The 23,134-nt window shown below is 37.7% G+C and overlaps 1 protein-coding gene across 1 annotated transcript; it reads left to right on the top strand.

Annotated features, from left to right (window-relative positions):
* Positions 1 to 12,485: 12,485 nt before the first annotated feature.
* LOC131198144 (vomeronasal type-2 receptor 26-like) lies at positions 12,486 to 22,931 on the top strand. Its single transcript, XM_058182649.1, has 6 exons — positions 12,486 to 12,673; positions 13,691 to 13,982; positions 14,688 to 15,449; positions 16,187 to 16,414; positions 20,440 to 20,566; positions 22,030 to 22,931. The coding sequence occupies exons 1-6, from the start codon at positions 12,486 to 12,488 to the stop codon at positions 22,929 to 22,931; spliced, it is 2,499 nt and encodes an 832-aa protein (XP_058038632.1).
* The last annotated feature ends 203 nt before the right edge of the window (positions 22,932 to 23,134 follow it).

The following is a 23,134-nucleotide window of genomic DNA, read 5'->3' as shown; positions in this document are numbered from 1 at the left end:
TGGATTACAAATCTTGATCAAGGCAAAACAATAGATGCAACCTACATAGACTTCTGCAAAGCTTTTGATTCAGTAGTACATGATAAACTACTCCTCAAACTAAAATCCTACGGCATTTTGGGACCTCTTCACAATTGGATAAATGCCTTCCTGTCAAATAGACAACAGGTGGTCAAAATTGGCAACGCTCTATCCTGTTCCTGTCAAGAGTGGCGTTCCCCAAGGTAGTGTTCTTGGACCAACACTCTTCATACTATACATAAATGATCTCTGTGACCTCATCTCAAGTTATTGTGTTCTCTTTGCTGATAATGTCAAACTATTTAATACCACTAATAATACTTCTACCCTTCAAGAAGATCTCGACTTAATTTCCGATTGGTCTAAAACTTGGCAACTCCAAATCTCAACCAGCAAATGCTCAGTCTTACATATTGGAAAAAAGAATGCTAACATCAACTACAAACTTAATGGACATTACCTAACTGACGACCCCCACCCTGTCAAAGATCTTGGAGTTCTCATATCAAATGACCTTAATGCCAAAGCTCACGGCAACTACATAGCAAAAAAGGCCCTAAGAGTTGTAAACCTAATTTTACGCAGCTTCTTTTCTAAAAACTCTACACTACTAACTAGAGCATACAAAACATTTGCCGCACCTATTCTTGAATACAGCTCATCCGTCTGGAACCCATACCACATCTCTGACATAAACACAATAGAACCAGTCCAGAAATATTTTACTAGAAGAGTTCTTCACTCCTCCGAAAACAACAAAATACCTTATACCAACAGACTTGAAATCCTGGGATTAGAAAATTTACAACTCCGTCGACTTCGACATGATCTGTGTTTAACATACAAAATCATCTATTGCAATATCCTTCCTATAAAAGACTACTTCAGCTTCAATCACAATATTACAAGAGCAAAAAATAGATTCAAGCTAAATGTCAATCGCTTCAAACTTGATTGCAGAAAATATGACTTCTGCAACAGAGTTGTTAATGCTTGGAACTCATTACCTGACTCCATAGTCTCTACTCAAAATCCCAAAATCTTCAACCAAAAACTGTCTACTATTGACTTCACCCCATTCCTAAGAAGACTATAAGGGGCGTGCATAAGAGCACAATAGTGCCTACCGTTCCTGTCCTATTGTTCCCTTCATTATATCAAATTAATATAGTTGATGCATATTTTTTACTCATATATATATATATTTTCTTCAAGACATGTTGTTTTATCTATGACAATTGTTTGTGTATACTGTTGTGACAAAAAGAAATAAATAATAATAAAAAAAGGTGGAGTGTAATGGATTGGTTTATGATAGATTCCATTACTTTGCATGAGACACAGCATAGAGAGATAGGTCTGTAATTTTCCACTAGGCTTGGATCTCCTTTTTTGAAGATAGGGATGACTGTGGCTAGAGACCAGAGTTTTGGAAGGGAACTAGTTTTGAAGGCTTTATTAAAGATTATGCTTAAGAGTTCAGCTATATTAACTGAAAGTTTTTTTTAAAAGTATGCACATAGTCCATCTGGTCCAATAGATAATGATGGTTTCAGGTTGCGAAGGGCTTTTTCAATATTATCTTCTGTGAAGTCTATATGTGTTAGGTCGTTGTTTTCTTCTGTGATGTTTATATGAGTTAAGTCGTTGTTAATATTTTTGGTACGATTGGGGAATGTTGGATATGAGCCATCACTGTTTACAAAGACTGAGCCGAAGAATGTGTTAAAGAGGTTTGCTTTAACTGTTTCGTCAGTCCATTCTTTGCCATTAGGTTCTTTTAGTGGTGGGATGGATCTTGTTTCTTTAAGTTTATTGTTCACAAAATTATAGAAAGCACGATTGGAATTAGTGCGTAGAAGGTCTTCTTCTTGTTTGGTGTGGTAAGTGTTACATTCTGTTTTTATTTGGTTGCAAATATTCTTGTAGCAGTTTTTGAAGTTTGCTACATAACCCTTTTTGGTTTTTTTCCAGAGGGATTTTTTTTTGGATTGCAGCTTTTTTCTTGATATGGGTAATTTGCTTTTCTTTTATATTTTGGTGGTGATTTGTGGTACGTATAGTTTGATGATTTTATTGATTTCAAGTAGGAATACTTTATAGTAGTCTTCTACAGTGATACAGGTTGAGAATAGATTTTGCCAGTCAAGAAATGAGAGATCATTGTTTATAAGGTCATAGTTGGCTTTTTTAAAATTGTAGTTTGGAGTACTATTGTTGTGATGATTTATGTGAGGGCTTATGTTTAGATAAAAGTCTATCATGCAGTGGTCACTGTTGGAAAAGGGTTCTTTTACTTGTAGTCCATAAATTGAGTTCGCATTATTACAAAAGATGAGGTCAAGGCAGTTCATGAGTCTAGTATTGTTAGTTACTAGTTGTTCAAGACCTAGGTTTGTAACTGCATTGTATAGTGTAGTATGGATTGGTTCAGTTGTACATTCATTTGTTATCCAGTTTATAGAAGGTAGATTTAGGTCTCCCAGAAAGATGAGAGGATATGGCAAGAGGTAGCCCATGTTAGTAGTGAGGTTAACGTATTTGCATGAGTGATGTCGTAGTCAGCGGCTCTGTAGCATAGTATGAATCTACGTGTGGTGTTGGTGGACAGGTCACACACAATAGTTTCAGGTAGAGAGAGTTTGTGTGCAATTTGAATATTTTTTAAGTTCAGTGATTTTTTGTAAAAAATAGCTACTCCACCACCTCTGCGGTATTCACGATCTGATTGAAGGACTTGGTATTCTTTGTTAGAAATAATAGAGTCATTGAAGGATGAGTTTAGCCATGTTTTGCAAACAAGTATGATGTCAAATGTACCATTGTTTAATAAGAGGATAAATTTAGGTAATTTGTTTACAATACTTCTTGCATTTATTAATTTACATTTGAGACCTGTAGTATTTAGTGTAGGAGAGGTAAGGGGCGTGCATACCTAGTTTTGATTTGTGGTTGATTGAGGGTTTTTTGTAACAGGTGGTGGAATGATTGGAGGTTTTGAATGGGTGGTTGAGGATTTGCAGGTTGATTGATGGATGAATGGGTGTTTCAATTTATAGATGGATGGATGCCTTGTTTGGTGGATGGTTGAATGATTTGATTGGAGTGTGGTTGAGTGATGGGGGTTTGATTGAAGGATTTTGTTTTTATGCAGTCAGCACGATAGTCAATGTAAAGGTTAGTTTCTCCTTCTTCTTGTCGTCGTTTGAGCTCTGAGCGAAGTTCACGGGATCTAATACGTTGTACGAATGATAAGTCTGGTCTAGCTCTAAGTTTGTTGTAGCTGAGGTTGTTTCTGGCAATTGTGTTTATAGTATAAATGAGATTTCTTTTGCTGGTTTCATTTTTGCATATGATTCTACAGAATTTGGGTGCTACCGAACCATCATTGTATTTGAATTCAGGTCCATCTCTGGAGACTTCAATTATTTCACTAGGGTCAAAGGTTGTTAATTTGTAATTTGAAATGATGTTTCGTATTTTATCAATATCTGGTTCATTTGTAATATCTAGACCAAATAATATAGCATTTTGACGTTTTTTCTCTCTCTCCATAGTATCTCTTACTAGTGTTTCTACGTTTTTAGGTTGATTGGTAGATGTTTGTGGTTTAGTTTGTGTACGAGGCAATGTTTGTTGAATTGGGAGATGTTTTTGGTCAGTTGTGTTTTCATTTATTTTTGTTGTAATTTTATTTTCAAGGTTTGCTATAATTTTATTTTGAAGGTTTGTGAAGCGTGTATCAAGTTGTGCATCCAGATTTGTGAAACATGCATCAAGTCGTGCATCAAGTTGTGCATCCAGATTTGTGAAACGTGCATCAAGTTGAGCATCCAGGTGTGCTAGTAATTTTTTTTCTAAGTTTGTTTGAATGTTGTTAATGACGTTTTTTTCAATGTTTGATATAATAGAGTTAGTGATAGTTTTTTCTAGGTTAGCTTTAATAGATTCGATGATATTTTGTTGTGATTTTATAATTGTATCTATGTTTAGTAAATTTTCAGTTATGGGGTTTTTGCAGTTACGACATAATTTTGTTTCGTATTGGTCATTATTTGCAGTTGCATCTATTGATCGGGAGCATTTTGAATTTTTGTTTGGATTTCTGCCTGGCATGATTGATATTCTGTTATTATTTTACAGTTAATTTTGCTGTAATTTTACTAATGTTAATAGATGGTAAATTCTTTCCACAAGATGGCAGTGTTGTAAAGATGGAGAATTGGAGAATCTTGCGTAGCTTCTTTTCCAAAAACACTACACTGCTAACCAGAGCATATAAAACATTTGCTAGACCAATTCTAGAATACAGCTTGCCTGTTTGGAACCCTCACCATATCTCTGACATTAATACAATTGAACGTGTCCGAAATATTTTACAAGAAGAGTTCTCCATTCCTCTGTAAACAACAAAATACCTTATCCCACTAGACTTGAAATCCTAGGCTTAGAAAACTTGGAACTCCGTTGCCTTTGACAAGACCTAAGTTTAACTCATAGAATCATCTATTGTAATGTCTTTCCTGTTAAAGACTACTTCAGCTTTAATTGTAATAATACAAGAGCAACCAATAGATTTAAACTTAATGTCAATCGCTTTAATCTAGATTGCAGAAAATATGACTTCTGTAACAGAATCATCAGTGTTTGGAATACTTTACCTGACTCTGTGGTCTCTTCCCATAATCCTAAAAGATTTATCCTAAAACTTTCTACTATTGACCTCACCCCATTTCTAAGAGGACCATAAGGGGCGTGCATAAGCGTACAAATGTGCCTACCGTTCCTGTGCAGATGATACCACTCTAATGGCAGAAAGCAAAGAGAAATTAAAGAGTCTTTTGATGCGGGTGAAGGAGGAGAGTGCAAAAGTTGGCTTGAAACTCAGCATTAAGAAAACTAAAATCATGGTATCCATCCCTTTCAATTCCTGGCAAATAGATGGTGAAGAAATGGAGGTAGTGACAAATTTTATTTTCCTGGGCTACAAGATTACCTTGGGGACTGCAGCCAAGAAATTAAAAGATGCTTGCTCCTGGGGAGGAAAGCTATGGCAAATCTAGACAGCGTACTAAAAAGCAGAGACATCACCCTGCCAACCAAAGTGTGTATAGTCAAAGCTATGGTTTTCCCAGTTGCAATGTATGGCTGTGAAGGTTGGACCATAAGAAAGGCTGAGCGCCAAAGAATTGAGGCCTTTGAACTCTGGTGCTGGAGAAGACTCCTGCGAGTCCCTTGGACTGCAAGGTGAACAAACAAGTCAGTCCTAGAGGAGATCAAACCTGACTGTTCTTTAGAAGGCCAGATCCTGAAGATGAAACTGAAATACTTTGGCCACCTAATGAGAAAGAAGGACTCACTGGAGAAGAGCCTAATGCTGGGAAAGATTGAGGGCAAAAGAAGAAGGGAACGACAGAGAATGAGGTGGCTGGATGGAGTCACTGAAGCAGTAGGCATAAGTTTAAATGGACTCCAGAGGATGGTACAGGACAGGAAGGCCTGGAGGAATGTTTTCCATGGGGTCGCGATGGGTCGGACACGACTTCGCAACTAACAACAACAAAATAGCACATGCACCAAAGACAAATTCCTTGTGTGTCCAATCACACTTGGCTAATAAAGAATTCTATTCTATTCTATTCTATTCTATTCTATTCTATTCTATTCTATTCTATTCTATTCTATTCTATTCTATTCTATTCTATTCTATATAATGCAATTTATCTTTAGCATGTGGAGAGATCATAGAAAGGAACATAAAGAAATTGAAGCTTTATTAAATATAAGATATAGTAACACATAAGGGACGCGGTGGCTCAGGGGCTAGAACGTTGAGCTTGTCGATCAAAAGGTTGACAGCTCAGCAGTTCGAATCCTTAGTGCTGCCATGTAACGGGGTGAGCTCCTGTTATTTGTCCTAGCTTCTGCCAACCTAGCAGTTTCAAAAGCACGTAAAAATGCAAGTAGGAAAAATAGGGACCACCTTTGGTGGGAAGGTAACAGCATTCTGTGCACCTTTGGCATTGAGTCATGCTGGCCACATGACCATGGAGACATCTTCGGACAGCACTGGCTCTTCGGCTTTGAAGCAGAGATGAGCACCGCCCCCTAGAATCAGCAATGACAAGCACGTATGTGCGAGGGGAACCTTTATCTTTACCTCTAGTAACACATGCAGAATCTTATTTAGTTTATAATCAAGGAGGAAAATCCCATCACTTTTCTCACCGCCCCATAAAAAAGAAATGAAGATTGCAAAGTAGCTGCTGAAATACAAAACTCTTTTTTCCCCTAATGGCATTAGTTCAAAGAGCATTAAAAAACTGAAAAAAGTGGAAGTACAAACAAACCACACATGCATATAGGCAGACTGGAAAAAAAAGAACAAGTTTGGAGAAAATATTCCAGTTTTGTGAATGGTAAAAAATGTTGCAATGGAATTTAATTTTGTTGACATATAAAAATTTTATGTACAGGAAAATCTACTTTTCCTTGAATGGCAATTGTCAACAATTTTGATGATGATGATAACAGAATAACAGAGTTGAAAAGGACCTTGGAGGTCTTCAAGCCCAACCATCACTTCAGACAAATGGTTGTCAAATCTCTTTCTAAAAATCTGCAGCATTGCAGCACCACAACTTCTGGAAGCAAATCGTTCCACTGATTAATTATTCTGTCAAGAAATTTTTCCTTAGTTCTAGATTAGTTCTCTCCAGTGGTGAAATGTAAAATTTGTTACTACCGGTTCCGTGGGCATGGCTTGGTGGGGAGGGTAAGGTGAAAAGTTTTTTTTTTTAACTTTTAAAAGTATTTTTTCTATAACCTCTTCAGCCAAAGAGGTTGTAAAAAAATGCTTTTAAAAGCTTCTGGTGATCCCAGCTAAGTCGTGCGATTATCAGAGGCTTTTTAAAAAACTTTTAAAAGCATTTTTTTGGCTGAAGAAAAAATGCTTTTAAAAGTTAAAAAAACCCTCTGATGATCATGTGGCTCAGCTGGGCTTGGGCGTGGTGGGGGCAGGGATTTTTGCTACTGGTTCTCCAAAGCACCCGCCGCCAGTGCTACTGGATTGGGCAATCCAGTCTGAACTGGGAACATTTCACCCCTGGTTCTCTCCTTGATTAGTTTCAATCTATTGCTTCTTGTCCCACTTTCAGGTGCTTTGGAGCAGGGGTCACCATCCTTTTGGACCTCAGGGACCACTAAATTCATAATTTTAAATCCCGTGGACCACTACTATGAATTTTTAAAAAGATAAATTTAGTGCAAGTATTTAGTGCAATATAAAAAAAATGCAAATTTTTTTTCTGTGGACCACCAAAATTTTCTCACGGACCACCAGTGGTCCAGAGACCACTGGTTGGTGATCGCTGCTTTGTAGAATAGGTTAATCTGCTTTTCTTTGTGGTAGCGCCTTGATAAGATGATAAGGTTCACTCTTGGTGATTCTATGGGCTAGTTGCCTACAACTGTGAATCTGAACTACTTCTTTGAGTTTCCTATGCTTGTCTGATATTAGCAAAAATAGGATGGGGATTGTATCAGTTATTCTCTAAGTGTTCATGTACTGTATTATATACAAAACACATATTAGACAGAAGTGTAACAATTAGATATAGATTCAAAATATATTTCCTGTCTATGAGCTGTAAACTGTTTCTTTCCAAAGACAAATTATGGCAGGAGATTAAATAACAAACAACTTTTCTTTTCTTTGGAGTAGTACAAATTATTTTGTCACCTCAAGGAGTTACAAGAATTGCTTTCTCCTAGTCCATTCAGACACCGATCTGAAGTCACACTGAGTTTTTTCTTGACCACCTGCAGTGAGACAAGACATAACAACTCTTTTTAGGAGTTCAGATATTTAAGAGTTTCAGTGTCTCTTCCACCTATTACTGCTGAGTTTCAGCAACTGTAGTTTGAAGTGATTGCCTCTTAGTTAATTTTTGGACTGGTTCTATGGATGACTTTGAACTTCATGGCATTCAGTTTTATAGCTTCGAGTACCCAAGTACAAGAGAAAGGTGGATATTTTAGTTAAATTGATAGTTTTTATTGCAGTTCTATGCCAAAGACATATCAACACATCCTTGCTTTGGTGTTTGCTGTCAAAGAGATAAATAGGAACCCTGAGCTCTTATTGAACATCACTTTGGGTTTTCACATTGTGAACAACTATTTTCCTGCAATAATTACCTATAAAGCAATCCTGAGTTTACTTTCTACACAGCAGAAGTTTGTTCCCAACTTTACCTGTGATTTAAAGAAAATATTTTCTGCTGCTATTGGAGGATGATTGACAGAGACATCATTCAACATGGCTACAGTCCTTGCCAACTACAAGATTCCACAGGTAGATCCTTGAGATTACTCTCTAGAAATCCCAATTTTTTAATTTTCTTCCATTCTTAAAGCACCTTTCCAGACTTCACTTTCTGAATGAAAATCTAGAAGAACACTGTACAAATGAACTATGGATATGAGTAATTTAGAAATTAGGACTCTTTGTAGATCCCCCAAAATAGAGAAGATTAGCAAATTCCTGTTGGCATTGAATTTCCAAGTGGTTGGGCTGCTACAAAAAATGTTTCTCCTCTATGTTTGATTTCTTTCAGGTAATCAAACAAGAAGTCTTTTGCAGATAATAAATACCTTGCTTTCAATACTGTGCTATGTTTTACCATATTTTTTGGAGTATAAGACACACCTTAGTTTTTGGGGAAGAAAATAGGAAAAAAAATCTGCCTACCAGGTATTCATCTGACTAGCATCCTTTGCGTGGTCAGCTTTAGTACATTAGTTTGCTCACTGGTTTTGAGGTTGGGGTTAGTTGAGGCTAAAAAACAGCTTCTAAAGCACTGCTGATCATTGGAGGGAGCAGCAATTAGAAAAGTAGGCAAAGCACACAAGATCGCTTTGCTCACATTGGGGCTGAAAAACAGCTTCAAAAGCACAGCTGATTGTTGGAGGGAGCTCCAGGTACTAAAGCAGGCATAGGGCAGAAGGGATAAGAGAAGACAGCAGCTGTTCCGGGTAGCCATTTTGGGCACTGCGCATTGTGTTTTTCAGGCAGCAATTGGCAGTGATGTGCTTTGCTGATCCCAGCAGCCTTGAAGGCCTCTCAAATGGAGCATTTGGAGGCTGAAAATGTGATGTGTGGAGCCCAAAAACACAAGCTATTGTTGGTGGCAATCTCTGCAGCCATGAAGAGTATTATATTCTGTGGGTTCCGTAGTAATTGAGGCTCCACAGATGTTCACACATAGCGTTTATTTTTAATTCACAGAGAACAGCAACAACACAAGAACAGCGCGCCTGCTTTGACAGCCCTTTTATACTCGGCTGTCAAAGCGGAAACCAATCAGAACAGAACAAGAAACCATCTCCACCACTAGGGGCCGCCACTGCCGGTGCAGGACATAACAAAGAGGACATACAGAGGCTGAAGGGTAGGGGCTGGTGGGTGGGTGGGGTTTTCATTCAGAGTATAAAACACACCCAAATTTTCAGCCTCTTTTAGGAAGGAAAAAAGTGTGTCTTATACTATGTAAAATATGGTGTTTCACAATGAGTTAAAATGGGCTCAGAAACAGGCAACCATTCTAACTGATAGAATATTACAAATAACATAATTTCCAGTGACACTTCAGTGCCGATTTTTTGCCTTAGTTATGATGAATATGAATCCCATTTCATATTCTTATATAATGGTTCTGATTATTTGCTACATATTGACTTTCAGCTTGCCTATAGAACATTTTAATGAGACTTGAGATGAACAAGAAGGAAAATTTGGTAAAGATGGAACAGTAACTGTCTTTTTCTTTTTGTATTTTAAAAAAATATTTTAGATTATTGTGAACTGTTTTTGTGGATTTTTTTGTAAATTAATTTACCTTGATGGGATTTAGAAAAATCACCCTGATCTTGATTTAACTTAACTTAACTTGATTTAACTTAATTTATACATAAAACTTGATATGGAGAAAAGAAGCCCTTAAAATAGATCTGTTTCAAGAGCAAAGAATGGATGTATTCTATTCAGTTTAATGCGAATGATGAGTTTGATTAACATTGATAAGTGTCAATAATACTTAATCATATAGAAATTGTCTTTCAGTTTATAAGTCAATAGAAAATTCACTCCAAAATCCACATATTTTCCCATTTCTCAATCATTATATTATAGTCAAACAAATTTATCCATTGAATTATAGTTCTTTTCCAAATTCAGTTTCAATAAGATTTTGTAAACCTCATCCCTAACATTTTCATCATTAACACACTCTGCAATTTCAAATTTACTTTTTCCAAATTTAAAGCCACATCTTTTCTTATCTAAGTTAAAGGTATCACTTAATTGTAGATATGCAAACAACTAACAAACATATATTTCTGTTCCCAATTCTTCTTTCTTGTTTAAATTATGTCACCATAAAGAAAACATTTTTTTTCACTTAAGGGTTTAAGCCCCGTAGTTGATATTCTAAAAAAAATAGAAGAAGATGCTTTATTCCACTTGCCCACTGACCACATTTTAATAAGAGAAGAGGGATTACTGATCTATGAAATGTTTAAAATTTTTTACTTTGCTTTCATTTGTGCATAAAGTAACATGTACGATAAAGGATAAAACAAAGAAGACTATTAAAGGAAGCCAGGCTGGGTTAGTCAAAAACAGATAAGGACAATGAAAGCTTATTGTCTTTTTTGACATAGTGACTAACTATGTGCATAACACAGTTTACTTAGACTTTTTTTTTTAATTTGAATTTATACCCCGCTCTTCTCCGAAGACTCAGGGCGGCTTACACTGTGTTAAGCAATAGTCTTCATCCATTTGTATATTATATACAAAGTCAACTTTATTGCCCCCAACAATCTGGGTCCTCATTTTACCTACCTTATAAAGGATGGAAGGCTGAGTCAACCTTGGGCCTGGTGGGACTTGAACTTGCAGTAATTGCAAGCAGCTGTGTTAATAACAGACAGACTTAGTCTGCTGAGCCACCACCCACTTCTGTGGGACATCTACAAAATAGATCACAGCTTACATCTTGGTAAGATAGAACAATGTGTGATAGAAGGTACCACTATCAGATGGATTTACAACTGATAATGAACCACACTCAGTGGAGCTACACCTACATGGAGGGAAGTATTCAGTGGGATATCTCAAAGTTCTGTTTTAGGCCCAGTACTCTTCAACATCTTGGAAATGATTACCACATATGAATCAGAACTAGATCAATTCTAATAAAATTAAAACAAAATGAATATAAGTCTCAACAAGAATCTCAGCCTACTGGATTGGATCAGGCTATGTAGATGGGAGCCATAACTAAAGAATCTCTTTGAATTAAGCTGGATCACAAATATGTAAATTGGAATATCATTGTGGCTAATGCACCATTAAAACAAAAACAAAATAAATAAAACCACACTTGCAACAAAGTTTGTTTTTGTCTGATGAACAGGTCTAATTGTGGTTGTGGAATTCTGATCAGAAAGGTTAAATCTAGTATTGTTGGACTTTATTTATTTATCAATTTATTGCATATGAAGTTTAACTTGTATATTTGTCAGAACATTTTATTAAAAAAAGGCTCATGACACTTTCGTGGTGTAAAAAAAAACCAAAGCAAGTTGCAGTAATTAAATACAAACTTCTAGCTCTTTTCTCAGGAGAGATGTGCAAAATATTGAGAACTGAAAAGGACTTGATTATTTCCCCAATTATCAAAATTATAGGTCCTTCTTTAGATTATTAAACTCAATTTTCAGAAAACCTAATAATAGGAGTGCTTTTTTCTATCTTCAAAATATAATTTGTAGAATAGTATAGAGAGCTTTCATTTGAAGCATTTCTATTCTAACCTTCAGTTCATGTTCCAAGCAATTTTATCTCTATTTCATTCTTAATAGTTTCTAGAATTTTTTCCCTTTCCCCCCCTTTCCTATTTCTTATTCTAAGGTTCATAAATGGGAGGATATACGCTGAGAAATTTTCTCCCTGTGTACTGATTGCTCAAATCACTTTTACCTAAGGAATTTATCTTTAACATGTGGAGAGATCATGGAAGAAATGAACAAACAAGCTTTCTTGCTGGTAAATATGTTATTTATGCACAATTTTTATTAATTTAAAAGCAATGAGGAAATCAAGCAAGCAAGAAATGATGATTGCAAAATAGCTTCTGAAATATAAAACTTTTTTTTAAAAGTGGCATTAGTTCAAAGTACATTAAAAAACCGAAAGCAGAACAGACAATCCAAAACTGAAATCTATTTGAAGAAAATTTTCTAGTAAGGTTGCAAATGTTTTAGAGGCCATATATACAGTATAAGGATAATGAAAAATGATGCCCTGCAGTTTATCCTACAGATTGGATATTTTTTTCTGAATAGGAACCATTGTCAATAATAGGGTGGGGTTGACAAGAATGATGCTGTTCGTATTCATGTTCTGCTTTACAAACAAAACATATGCTATCAATTGTAATATACCTGATGATCCACTTCCTATACCCCATCAATTTGCTCAGCCAGGAAATATTATTTTGGGGATGATTACCTCTCAAGCCTTTTTCTTTCACAACAGCCCCTCCTTCACAGAAGATCCCTCTCGGACACTGATTAATGAAGCAATGTAAGGAATACTTTTTTTTCCTTTCAGATCACTAAGGGCAAAATAATTGGGTGAAAAAGAGTTAGGCAACAGGATTATAAGTCTATGAACATCTTCATATCCACAATATCATTGGGTTAGGTTCATTGTTTATGACAATGTTTCAGTAGATTAATAATAGCAGTGTTCCTACCTAAGTTCAAAATATCTTCTGTTGAATAGTATATAGAGAAGTGTCATTTGAAGCTTTTCCATTCTAATCATCATCAAATTTGTAGTATTACTCTGATAGGAGTAACTTCATGACATTCAGAGCATTGTGTGTGTGTGTATTCTTTATAAAATTCGTTTTTTATTTGTTTCCCAAGTCAAAATCAAATAAAAAAAGACAAAACAAAAATGAAACAAAGACAAAAACAAAGGAAAAGCTGTATAGGACAAATTATTAAACATACACACAAAATATTCTCCCCAATTGAATACTTTCTCAGCAGATTCAAAGACAAAGAGAATAGATATTCAATCACAGAGTAATATAGAGGCAAAATAATTCTCACAGCAGAGAGACAGAGAGAAGAGAAAATTTCTGCCTTCTTTAAAATAAAAAGCAAGGATATATAAAAAAAAATGAAACAAAGGAGTTATTTTAGAAAGGCTAATATGGAAAATTCTTAGAGTAAAAATCCAGTATAAATCAGCTCAAGTCACTTTCAATGAAAAAAAAATCCTCATGTCACTGACTTTCTTGTGGCAAAAGAGAAAGTATTTTGAAACTGGAGTAAAATTACAAAAGTTTACATTTGCAATCAAGCAAAGGACTATAGAGAAAATCTGGGGAGTTCATTGCTAAAGAATTAGCTTTAGCAGCAAAGTCAATTGTTTGTTGGCAGCGAGGAAAAAAATGTCCTGCCGCTCAGTGTGCCATTTTCTGGAGCTCTCCATTGGTTTACAGTATTATCAGTCTGAGTACACAAGTACAAGAGAAGTATAGGTTATACTTTTTACATTGTTTAATTAAATTGATAGTTTTTGTTGCAGTTATGTGCCAAATGCGTATCAGCACATCCTTGCTTTGGCGTTTGCTGTCAAGGAGATCAATAGGAACCCTGAGCTCTTACCAAACATCACATTGGGTTTCCACATTGTGAACAATTACTTCCCTGCGAAGATAACTTATAAGGCAACCTTGAACTTACTTTCTACACAGCAGAAGTTTGTTCCCAACTTTACCTGTGATTTAAAAAAAACATTTATTGCTGCTATTGGAGGACGTTTGACAGAGACCTCATTCAACATGGCTACCGTTCTTGCCAACTACAAGATTCCACAGGTAGATCTTTGAGATGGCTGTCTGGAAATCCCAAGCTTTTTAATTTTTTTCCATTCTTAAAGTACATTTAAGGCCCCTTTCAGAATTGACATTCCCAGGGGAATATCTAGGAGAATAGCATATAACACTTAGACTTATATACCACTTCACAGTGTTTTCCAGCCCTCTCTAAGCAGTTTAGAGAGTCAGCATATTGTCCCCAACAATCCGAGTCCTCACTATACTGACCTTGGAAAAATGGATGTTGAGTCAACTTTTTGTATTGTACGTTGAATTAGTGTAAACATGAATAAAACGTACAGATGATAAAATAGTTAGAAACCAAGAATTCTTTGCAGTTTCTCCCCAAATATGGAAAATTAGCAAACTCCTGTTGCACTGAGTTTCAAAGTTGTTGGGTCACTACAGAAAACACTCTGTCTTTCCTACATGCTTCTTGACTCCCTTCAGGTAGTAAAACTGGAAGACTTTTCCAGATCATACATGCCTGGTTTTTGACCTTGTGCTATGTTTTAAGTGTTTCCATAATCAGTTAAAATGGGCTCAGAAACATAGGCAACCCTTTTGCAAATATGTGAACTAAACTACATAATTTCCAGCAACATTTCAGGGCCGATTTTTTTTAAACTTTCGTTATGATAAAGATGAATCCCATTCTTTAATCTTACATAATGGTTTGTATATTTCCTATATAATGTCTTTCAGTTAACCTTTGGAACATTTTCTTCTGCATATGATGAGAAAAATGCATTTCCATCCTTGTACCAGATGGTCCCAAATGAAATACATCAATACACTGGGATTATTCGATTACTTCAGCATTTTGGATGGATATGGATTGGCATTTTGGCTGTGGATGATGACTATGGGGACATGTTTTTGCAGAAAATTGAACCGCTGCTTTTCCAAAACAGCATTTGTTATGCTTTCATACTTAGAACACCACCGAAGGCATATATAGATGAATACATACACTTGATGTCAATGGAGTTAAGATTTGATCAACTCTTTATGGATGATAAAGTCAAAGTGTGTTTAATCTATGCCCTAACTCCAGCCATGCAAAATCTGAGAATTATCATCCTTGTAGCATCTTGGACTTCACTTCAACCTTTGGGTAAAGTGTGGATTGTTACTTCCCACTGGAATTTTGAATCACTGTCCGTTCAGAGACTTTGGGACATACAGAGTTTCTATGGTGCTCTGTCATTTGCAGTTCGCTCAAAAGAGCCCCCTGGATTCCAAGAATTTCTTCACACTGTAAGGCCATCTTGGGCAAAAGAAGACAATTTCATTCAGAATTTTTGGGAGCAGGCATTTGACTGCCCATTACACATTTCTGGTATAAATGAAGATAACAAGGTATTGTGCACTGGGGATGAGAAGTTAGAGAGTCTGCCAAGAATATTATTTGAAATGAGCATGAGTGGACACAGTTACAATATCTATAATGCAGTCTATGTTATGGTACATGCTTTGGATGTCTTACTCAAGTCCAGATCCAGATGTAGAAATGCTATAGGAACAGAACAAGTAATATTTCAGGATTTACAACCATGGCAGGTATTTTATTTTATTTCTAATACATTGTTTGTTTAATTGCACCATCATGTAGTGGGAAAGGTGGTTCATATAAAGCTATTTACAATGATATTATACAGCATTGTTTCACCAATCAATTTTGTTGGCTAAAAAAAGACTTCCTCTTGAAGAAAATAAAAGCTTTTACATTAGTAATTATATAACTACTAGGGTTACGCATTGTAGATGATCCATGTGTGCAATGAGTACAGGTCACTTTGTCATGGAATTTGAGAAACACTATTTGATTATCCATTCTGATGTGCATTCAGATTATAAACATATATGATGATAATTAGTTTGGTGTGATGGTTAAGGCACTGGTCTAGAAAAAAGGAGAAATTTCTTCTACTCCTAATTAGGTACAAATCCACTTGGTGACCTAAGAGCTAGTCACTCTCTCTCAGTCCTAGAAAGAGTGTAATGGCAAACCAATTCTGCACATCTTGCCAAAAAAACTGCAGACTCTGGTCCAGATAGCAGTCAACACTGATTTGAAGACACCCTCAATCTTCATTTGTATTTTTCAAAACAGGATAGTTCAAGCTTGAAATAACTTTCTGTATTTGTTTGATTTCAAAATTTTGCTGTTAATTTCTTTCATTTTTTAAACAAATATATAGTTTAATTCTTTCTTGAAAAGCATCGTATTCAACAACAGTATGGGAGACACTATTGCATTTGATGAAAACAGAGAATTGATTACGGGTTTTAATGTTGCAAACTGGATTACTTTCTACAATAATTCCTTTTCTCGAGTCAAAGTTGGAACATTAGAAACTCGGGCTCCATCAGGCAAAGAATTAACTCTTAATGATGATCAAATTGTATGGCACAGAAGCTTTAACCAGGTGAGAAGAAGCTGAAGATTCTCAACCAATAACAAAAGTAAGACACCCTTTGGAGCAATTGTCAAATATAATTGAAGTAATTGAAGAAAATGATGGCTTTTCAAACTGATGAGGTATAACAATTTCTATATATGCAATTGAGCACTGATATGAAGTTGGCAGGTTTATGGCAAATGTTTCCAATTGTGCTTGGGAAGCATAGATTACCAATGTCACTACTATAGATAGTTCTAGATTTATGATTGGTCACTTAACAATCTTTCAAATTTAAAATAAACCCGGTCCGTGGTCAATAAGGCTCCCCTGATTTGTGACCTTATTCAGAGGGAGTCCGCGGACTTTATGGGCATTACGGAGACCTGGTTGGGCACAGAAGGGGGTGTACCCCTGGTTGAACTGTGCCCTCCGGGTTTCCGTGCATTCCATCAGTCGAGGGCCCAAGGTAGGGGTGGGGGGGTGGCGGTTGTGATTAAAGAAAGTCTGGAGCCGAGGGAGTCCACTGTTCCTCAGATAGCTGGTTGTGAATCCCTCCTTGTGAAGTTGGGTCACCGGAATCAGATGGGGCTGTTGATCACATACCTGGCTCCTTGCTGCGTGACTGCAGCCCTACCTGAGCTACTAGAGGTGCTTGCTGGCGTGGCGGTTGAGATTCCCAGACTTTTGGTCTTGGGGGATTTCAACTTGCCATCGGCCGGCTTGTCGTCAAGGGTGGTTCAGGAGTTCCAGGCCTCCATGACGGCCTTGGACTTGATTCAAGTAACTGATGGCCCTACACACATTGGGGGAGGCGCGCTAGACCTGATTTTTATCTCTGGTCAGTGGGTAAATGATCTGGATTTAGGAGATATAGTGAAGAAACCGGTGTCATGGTCAGATCATTTTCTTCTTCGCCTAGACTTTTGGACCGCCGCTCACCACCGCAGGGAGACGGAGCCAATGCGTTGGTTCCGTCCCAGGTGCCTGATGGACCCAGAGAGGTTCCTGATGGAGCTTGGGCCGTTTTCTGAGGATCTTACTCACGGCACGACTGAAGAACTGGTTGCGGCCTGGGAACGGGCCGCGGCTGGGGCTTTGGACCATGTCGTGCCTTTGCGGTCTCTGACCCGGCATAGATCTCAATTGGCTCCCTGGTTTTCCGAGGAGCTGAGAGAGATGAAATGCCGGAGAAGATGCCTAGAGAGTACTTGGAGGTCTAGCTGTTCCGAGGCTGATCGGACACTAATGAGGTCTTTTACTAGGACCTACCTAGTGGCAATGAGGGAGGCGAAGCGTTTCTACATTTCCACCCTCATTGCATCGGCAGATAACCACCCGGCCACCTTGTTTCGGGTGACCCGTTCCCTCCTTCATCAAGAGGGACGGGATGACCCCTTACAAGAATGAGCTGAGGAGTTTAACGGTTATCTATATGATAAAATCGTTCAACTTCGAGATAGTTTGGACCAAGATTGCAATGATCCATCCGAGATGACAGAGAGGCATCTTGTGGAGGTTATTTGGGATGAGTTTGATTCTGTGGCTCTCGAGGACGTGGACAGGTTGCTGGGGAGGTTACATGCAACTACATGTTCACTGGACCCGTGTCCTTCCTGGTTAGTGCTGGCTGCTCAGGAAGTGACACGAGGCTGGCTCCAGGGAATTATAAATGCTTCTTTGGTGGAAGGGGTTTTCCCCGCTGCCTTGAAAGAGGCGGTGGTGAGACCTCTCCTCAAGAAGCTTTCCCTGGACCCAGCTATTTTGGGAAATTATCATCCAGTCTCCAACCTTCGCTTTGTGGCAAAGGTTGTAGAGAGTGTGGTTGCATGGCAGCTCCCCCGGCACCTGGAGAAAGCTGTCTATCTAGACCCATTCCAGTCCGGCTTCTGACCCGGTTATAGCATGGAGACGGCTTTGGTCGCGTTGGTGGATGACCTCTGGAGGGCCAGGGACAGGGGTTGCTCCTCTGCCCTGGTCCTATTAGATCTTTCAGCGGCTTTTGATACCATCGACCATGGTATCCCGCTGTGCCGGTTGGAGGGATTGGGAGTGGGGGGCACCGTTTATCGGTGGTTCTCCTCCTATCTCTCTGACCGGTCACAGACGGTGTTGACAGGGGGGCAGAGGTCATCCTCAAGGCGCCTCACTTGTGGGGTGCCTCAGGGGTCGATTCTCTCGCCTACCCTGTTCAACATCTATATGAAGCTGCTGGGTGAGGTCATCAGTGGTTTCGGGGTGAGTTATCATCTGTACACTGATGATACTCAGCTGTACTTTTCCACCCCGGACCACCCCAACGAAGCGGTCGAAGTGCTGTCCCGGTGCCTGGAAGCTGTACAGGTCTGGATGGGGAGAAACAGACTCAAGCTCAATCCCTCCAAGACGGAATGGCTGTGGATGCCGGCATCCCGGTACAGACAGCTGCATCCGCAGCTGACTGTTGAGGGCGAGTTAGTGGCCCCAAAGGAGGTGGTTCGCAACTTGGGCATCCTCCTGGATGGACGGCTGTCCTTCGATGAACATCTGGCGGCCGTCTCCAGGAGGGCCTTTTACCAAGTTCGCTTGGTCCGCCAGTTGCATCCCTTCCTTGACCGGGATGCCTTATGCACGGTCACTCACGCTCTGGTTACGTCTAGGTTGGATTATTGCAATGCTCTCTACATGGGGCTGCCCTTGAGGTGCACCCGGAGGCTACAGTTAGTTCAGAATGCGGCTGCGCGAGTAGTAACGGGAGCCGCTCGTGGCTCCCACGTGACATCACTGCTCCGTAGTCTGCACTGGCTTCCTGTGGTTTTTCGGGTGCACTTCAAGATTTTGGTTACCACCTTTAAAGCGCTCCATGGCTTAGGACCCGGGTACTTACGAGACCGCCTGCTGTTACCCTTTGCCTCCCACCGACCCGTACGCTCCCACAGAGAGGGTCTCCTCAGGGTGCCGTCCGCCAAACAGTGTCGGCTGGCGGCCCCCAGGAGTAGGGCCTTCTCTGTGGGGGCAGTGACGCTCTGGAACGAACTTCCCCCTGGCCTGCGTCAAGTGCCTGATCTTCGGACCTTCCGTCATGAGCTCAAAACATATTTATTCATTCAAGCGGGACTGGCATAATAGTGTTGAATTTTAATTGGGTTTTCTTAATATTTTAAAATTTTAAATTTAAACTTTTAATTATCAGCCTTTATAATTTGCTATGTTTTAAATGTTGTTTTAATTGTATATATTCTGTTTTTTATTTTGGCTGTACACCGCCCTGAGTCCTTCGGGAGAAGGGCGGTATAAAAATTTAATAAATAATAAATAATAATAATAATAAAATGGACTGAAAAATAGCTATTTATGACCTGCTGCTACCTCCCTTGGGCATATAGCAACTGACTCAGATTAATGAACAGATGTAGTTTCCCAAGGTTACATGACCATGATTTGAAGAGTTTTTAGCTGGTTTCCAGCAAAAAAAAAAGCACATTTGGAAGAATTGATTTCACAATGAACAGGCAATTGAATTAACAGCCATGAATCACTTTAAAAAGGTAAAAGTTCCCCTCGCACATATGTGCAAGTTGTTCCCAACTCTAGGGGGCGGTGCTCATCTCCATTTCAATTTACTTTACTTTACTGCCATTTTAAAAATGGTTGCAAAATCAAATTTTTCACATAGTATCCTTACTTTCAATAGCAACATCTTATGACTGAAATTCTACACCCCATTGTGGTTGTAAGTCAGGGACTAGCTGTAGTGCCACGTTCTGTTTTTAAACATTCTGGCCTCAAAAGAATTTGGATTACATTTGATGATGTTCAGAAAAATAATTAACTAAAGTATTCATTAAGAATAATCCGAACAAGAGTAATCCTATGAAAAATATAACTTTCTGCCCTTGCAGGTCCTCTGCTAGAACATCCCAAAAAGTCAATGCCAATTCCTTCCCATTAACTCAAGCATCCTCATTTTTATTTTCTTCTGCTTCTTCATCCTGGTTTTGGTTCCTGATTGGGAAAAATCTATTAACACAAATATTTTATTCTCTGATTCTCTCATACCTATTATTGTTCAGGTGCGTCCTCTTTCTTTGTGCAATGACCACTGCTATCCAGGCTCCAGCAGAAAGAAGAAGGAAGGAGAGAAATTTTGTTGCTATGATTGTGTCCCCTGTTCAGAAGGACAGATCTCTGATGAAATAGGTGGGACAAAAGGATGTGAGGACTTTGGCTAACTAGCCAGCAATAATTCAGTCCAGTGTCCTAATTTATTTAAGGAGAATCGTAGGAAAAACAGCAAATAAAATAAAATAAAATAAAATATCTTCTCTCATTCTATCTCTCTTTACCTTGCTCTGTCATTTATCTCCTTCCATGCATGTTTAAAAGTAGTTCTCAACTTACAATAATTCACTTATTGTTTGAATTTACAATGGCACCGAAAAAAGGGAGTTATGCCCAATTTTAATAATTACAGCTAATTCAAATTTATGATGGTTGGGATGTCTTGGGTTTTTGTGATCAATTTTTGTATCGTTCTGACAAGCAAAGTCAATAGAGAAGTCAGATTTACTTAATAACCATGTTACTAATTTAACAACTGCAGTGATTCACTTAACAACTGTGGCAAGAAGGGTTGTAAAATGGGGCAAAACTAATTTAACAACCGTGTCATTTAACAACGGAAATTTGGGGGTCTATTGTGGTCATAAATTCAAGACAATCTGTATATGTAACTAAAATATTAAACAATTTTTTAAATAATATTGTAGGGTAATCAACAGTGCACAAATGAACTTTAAAGGGATTCATTCATAGGCCAAGGTATTAAATGAATTGAGTAATCTGAGCTATATATTTATCCATTCACTGCTGAAGAATTAATCTTTGAGCAAAAAGAAAAAGATGTGAAACTTATTTGCACTGTTTAGCTATCGCTTTCCATTTAATGGAGTTGTATTCAAATACACACACACACACACACACAAATATACAACTGGAAATATTAAATTCTATCTCATGATCAAATTAATACAAAGGACAAATCAATATGTAAGATGTGATAAAAGCATAATTAAGTGAAGTATTATTCTCTTTACATATGCAATATCATAAGAATTTAGTCTTTTCTAGTAAAGATACAAAAATATTTTGTCTAAAAAATTGTTTGATCCATTAAATTTTTTAAATTTGGTTGTTCAGATTCTTTCCCATAATTTAGACAAAATAGGGTTCTCCAATTTCTAGTTCCACTCATTCCTTAAAATATCTTATCAAATTGATCTGTTAGTACCAAATACTTATAGTATTTATTCCTACAAACCTAATTGTGTCTGAAACTGCAAATATTACAGTTACTAGTCCAAACTGGAATTACACTTAAAGATCTATTAGTAAACCCCTTATTTACAAATGAATAGAAGAGAGATAACATTTTTATTTGTTTTTGATTTTCAATCAATGTCCTGTGTGCATAATGAAGGACCTCGGGGTTAAATTTGAACTGATGTATGTTTTTGAATTTAAAAATACCGCTATTCTCTCTTCAAAAAATAGATAACTTGTGTCAACATTAATTAATTAATTAATTAAATGTACTCTATACATTCTAGACTGATAAAAAGTTTTGTATATTGGAAAGATATCCTCTTTTTACCTTTTTGCAGATATGGATGTTTGCATGAAATGTCCAGACAATGAATATCCCAACAACATCCAAAATCAATGTATTCCCAAAGTGTTCTCCTATCTCTCTTATAACGAACCTTTGGGAATATTCTTTGTTACATTGGCTATTGTTTTCACTTTGATTACAATCCTTGTGGTTGGAATCTTTTGGAGGCATCGAGAAACTCCAATTGTCAGAGCCAATAACTGGAGCCTCACTTGTATCCTCCTCATCTCCCTTCTTCTTTGCTTCCTCTGCTCCTTCCTCTTCATGGGAAAACCTGAAAAGTTGACCTGCTTTCTCCGGCAAATGACTTTTGGCATTATTTTTGCAGTGGCCCTTTCCTCTGTATTGGCAAAAACTATGACCGTGATTCTGGCATTTATGGCAACCAAACCAGGTTCTGGAATGAGGAAATGGGTAGGGAAAGGACTGGCCAATTCTATTGTCCTTTTGGGTTCTTTCATCCAAATAGGAATTTGCACTGTTTGGCTGAGTATCTCTCCTCCTTTCCCAGATACAGACCTGCATTCCCTGAAGGGAGAAATCATAATGGAATGCAATGAAGGCTCAGTGATCATGTTTTACTGTGTCCTGGGATACATGGGCTTCCTGGCTATTGTCAGCTTTAACATTGCTTTCCAAGCCAGGAAGCTTCCCAGCAGTTTCAATGAGGCCAAGTTCATCACATTCAGCATGTTGGTCTTTTGCTGTGTTTGGCTGACGTTTGTCCCAACCTACCTGAGCACCAAAGGGAAATACATGGTAGCTGTGGAGATCTTCTCTATCTTATCCTCCAGTGCTGGTTTACTGGGGTGTATATTTTCCCCCAAATGCTACATCATTTTAATGAGACCTGAGATGAATAAGAAGGAATATTTAATAAGGAGAGAAAAGTAACTATCTTTTTGTATTTTTATTTAATGAAAGATTGTTTATCATACCTGAAGTTCATTTATGTAATTTATTTATTAAATTTATTAATTTAATTATTTTTTAATTTAATAAATTATTATTTATTTATTTTATTTATTTATTTTTGTATATTAATTTATCTTGATAGAATTTGGAAAATCTCTGTGACCTTAATTTAACTTTAACTT

Source organism: Ahaetulla prasina, chromosome 4 (assembly GCF_028640845.1).
Source record: "Ahaetulla prasina isolate Xishuangbanna chromosome 4, ASM2864084v1, whole genome shotgun sequence".
Lineage (NCBI taxonomy): Eukaryota > Metazoa > Chordata > Lepidosauria > Squamata > Colubridae > Ahaetulla > Ahaetulla prasina.
This window is presented reverse-complemented; position numbering and strand designations above follow the sequence as displayed.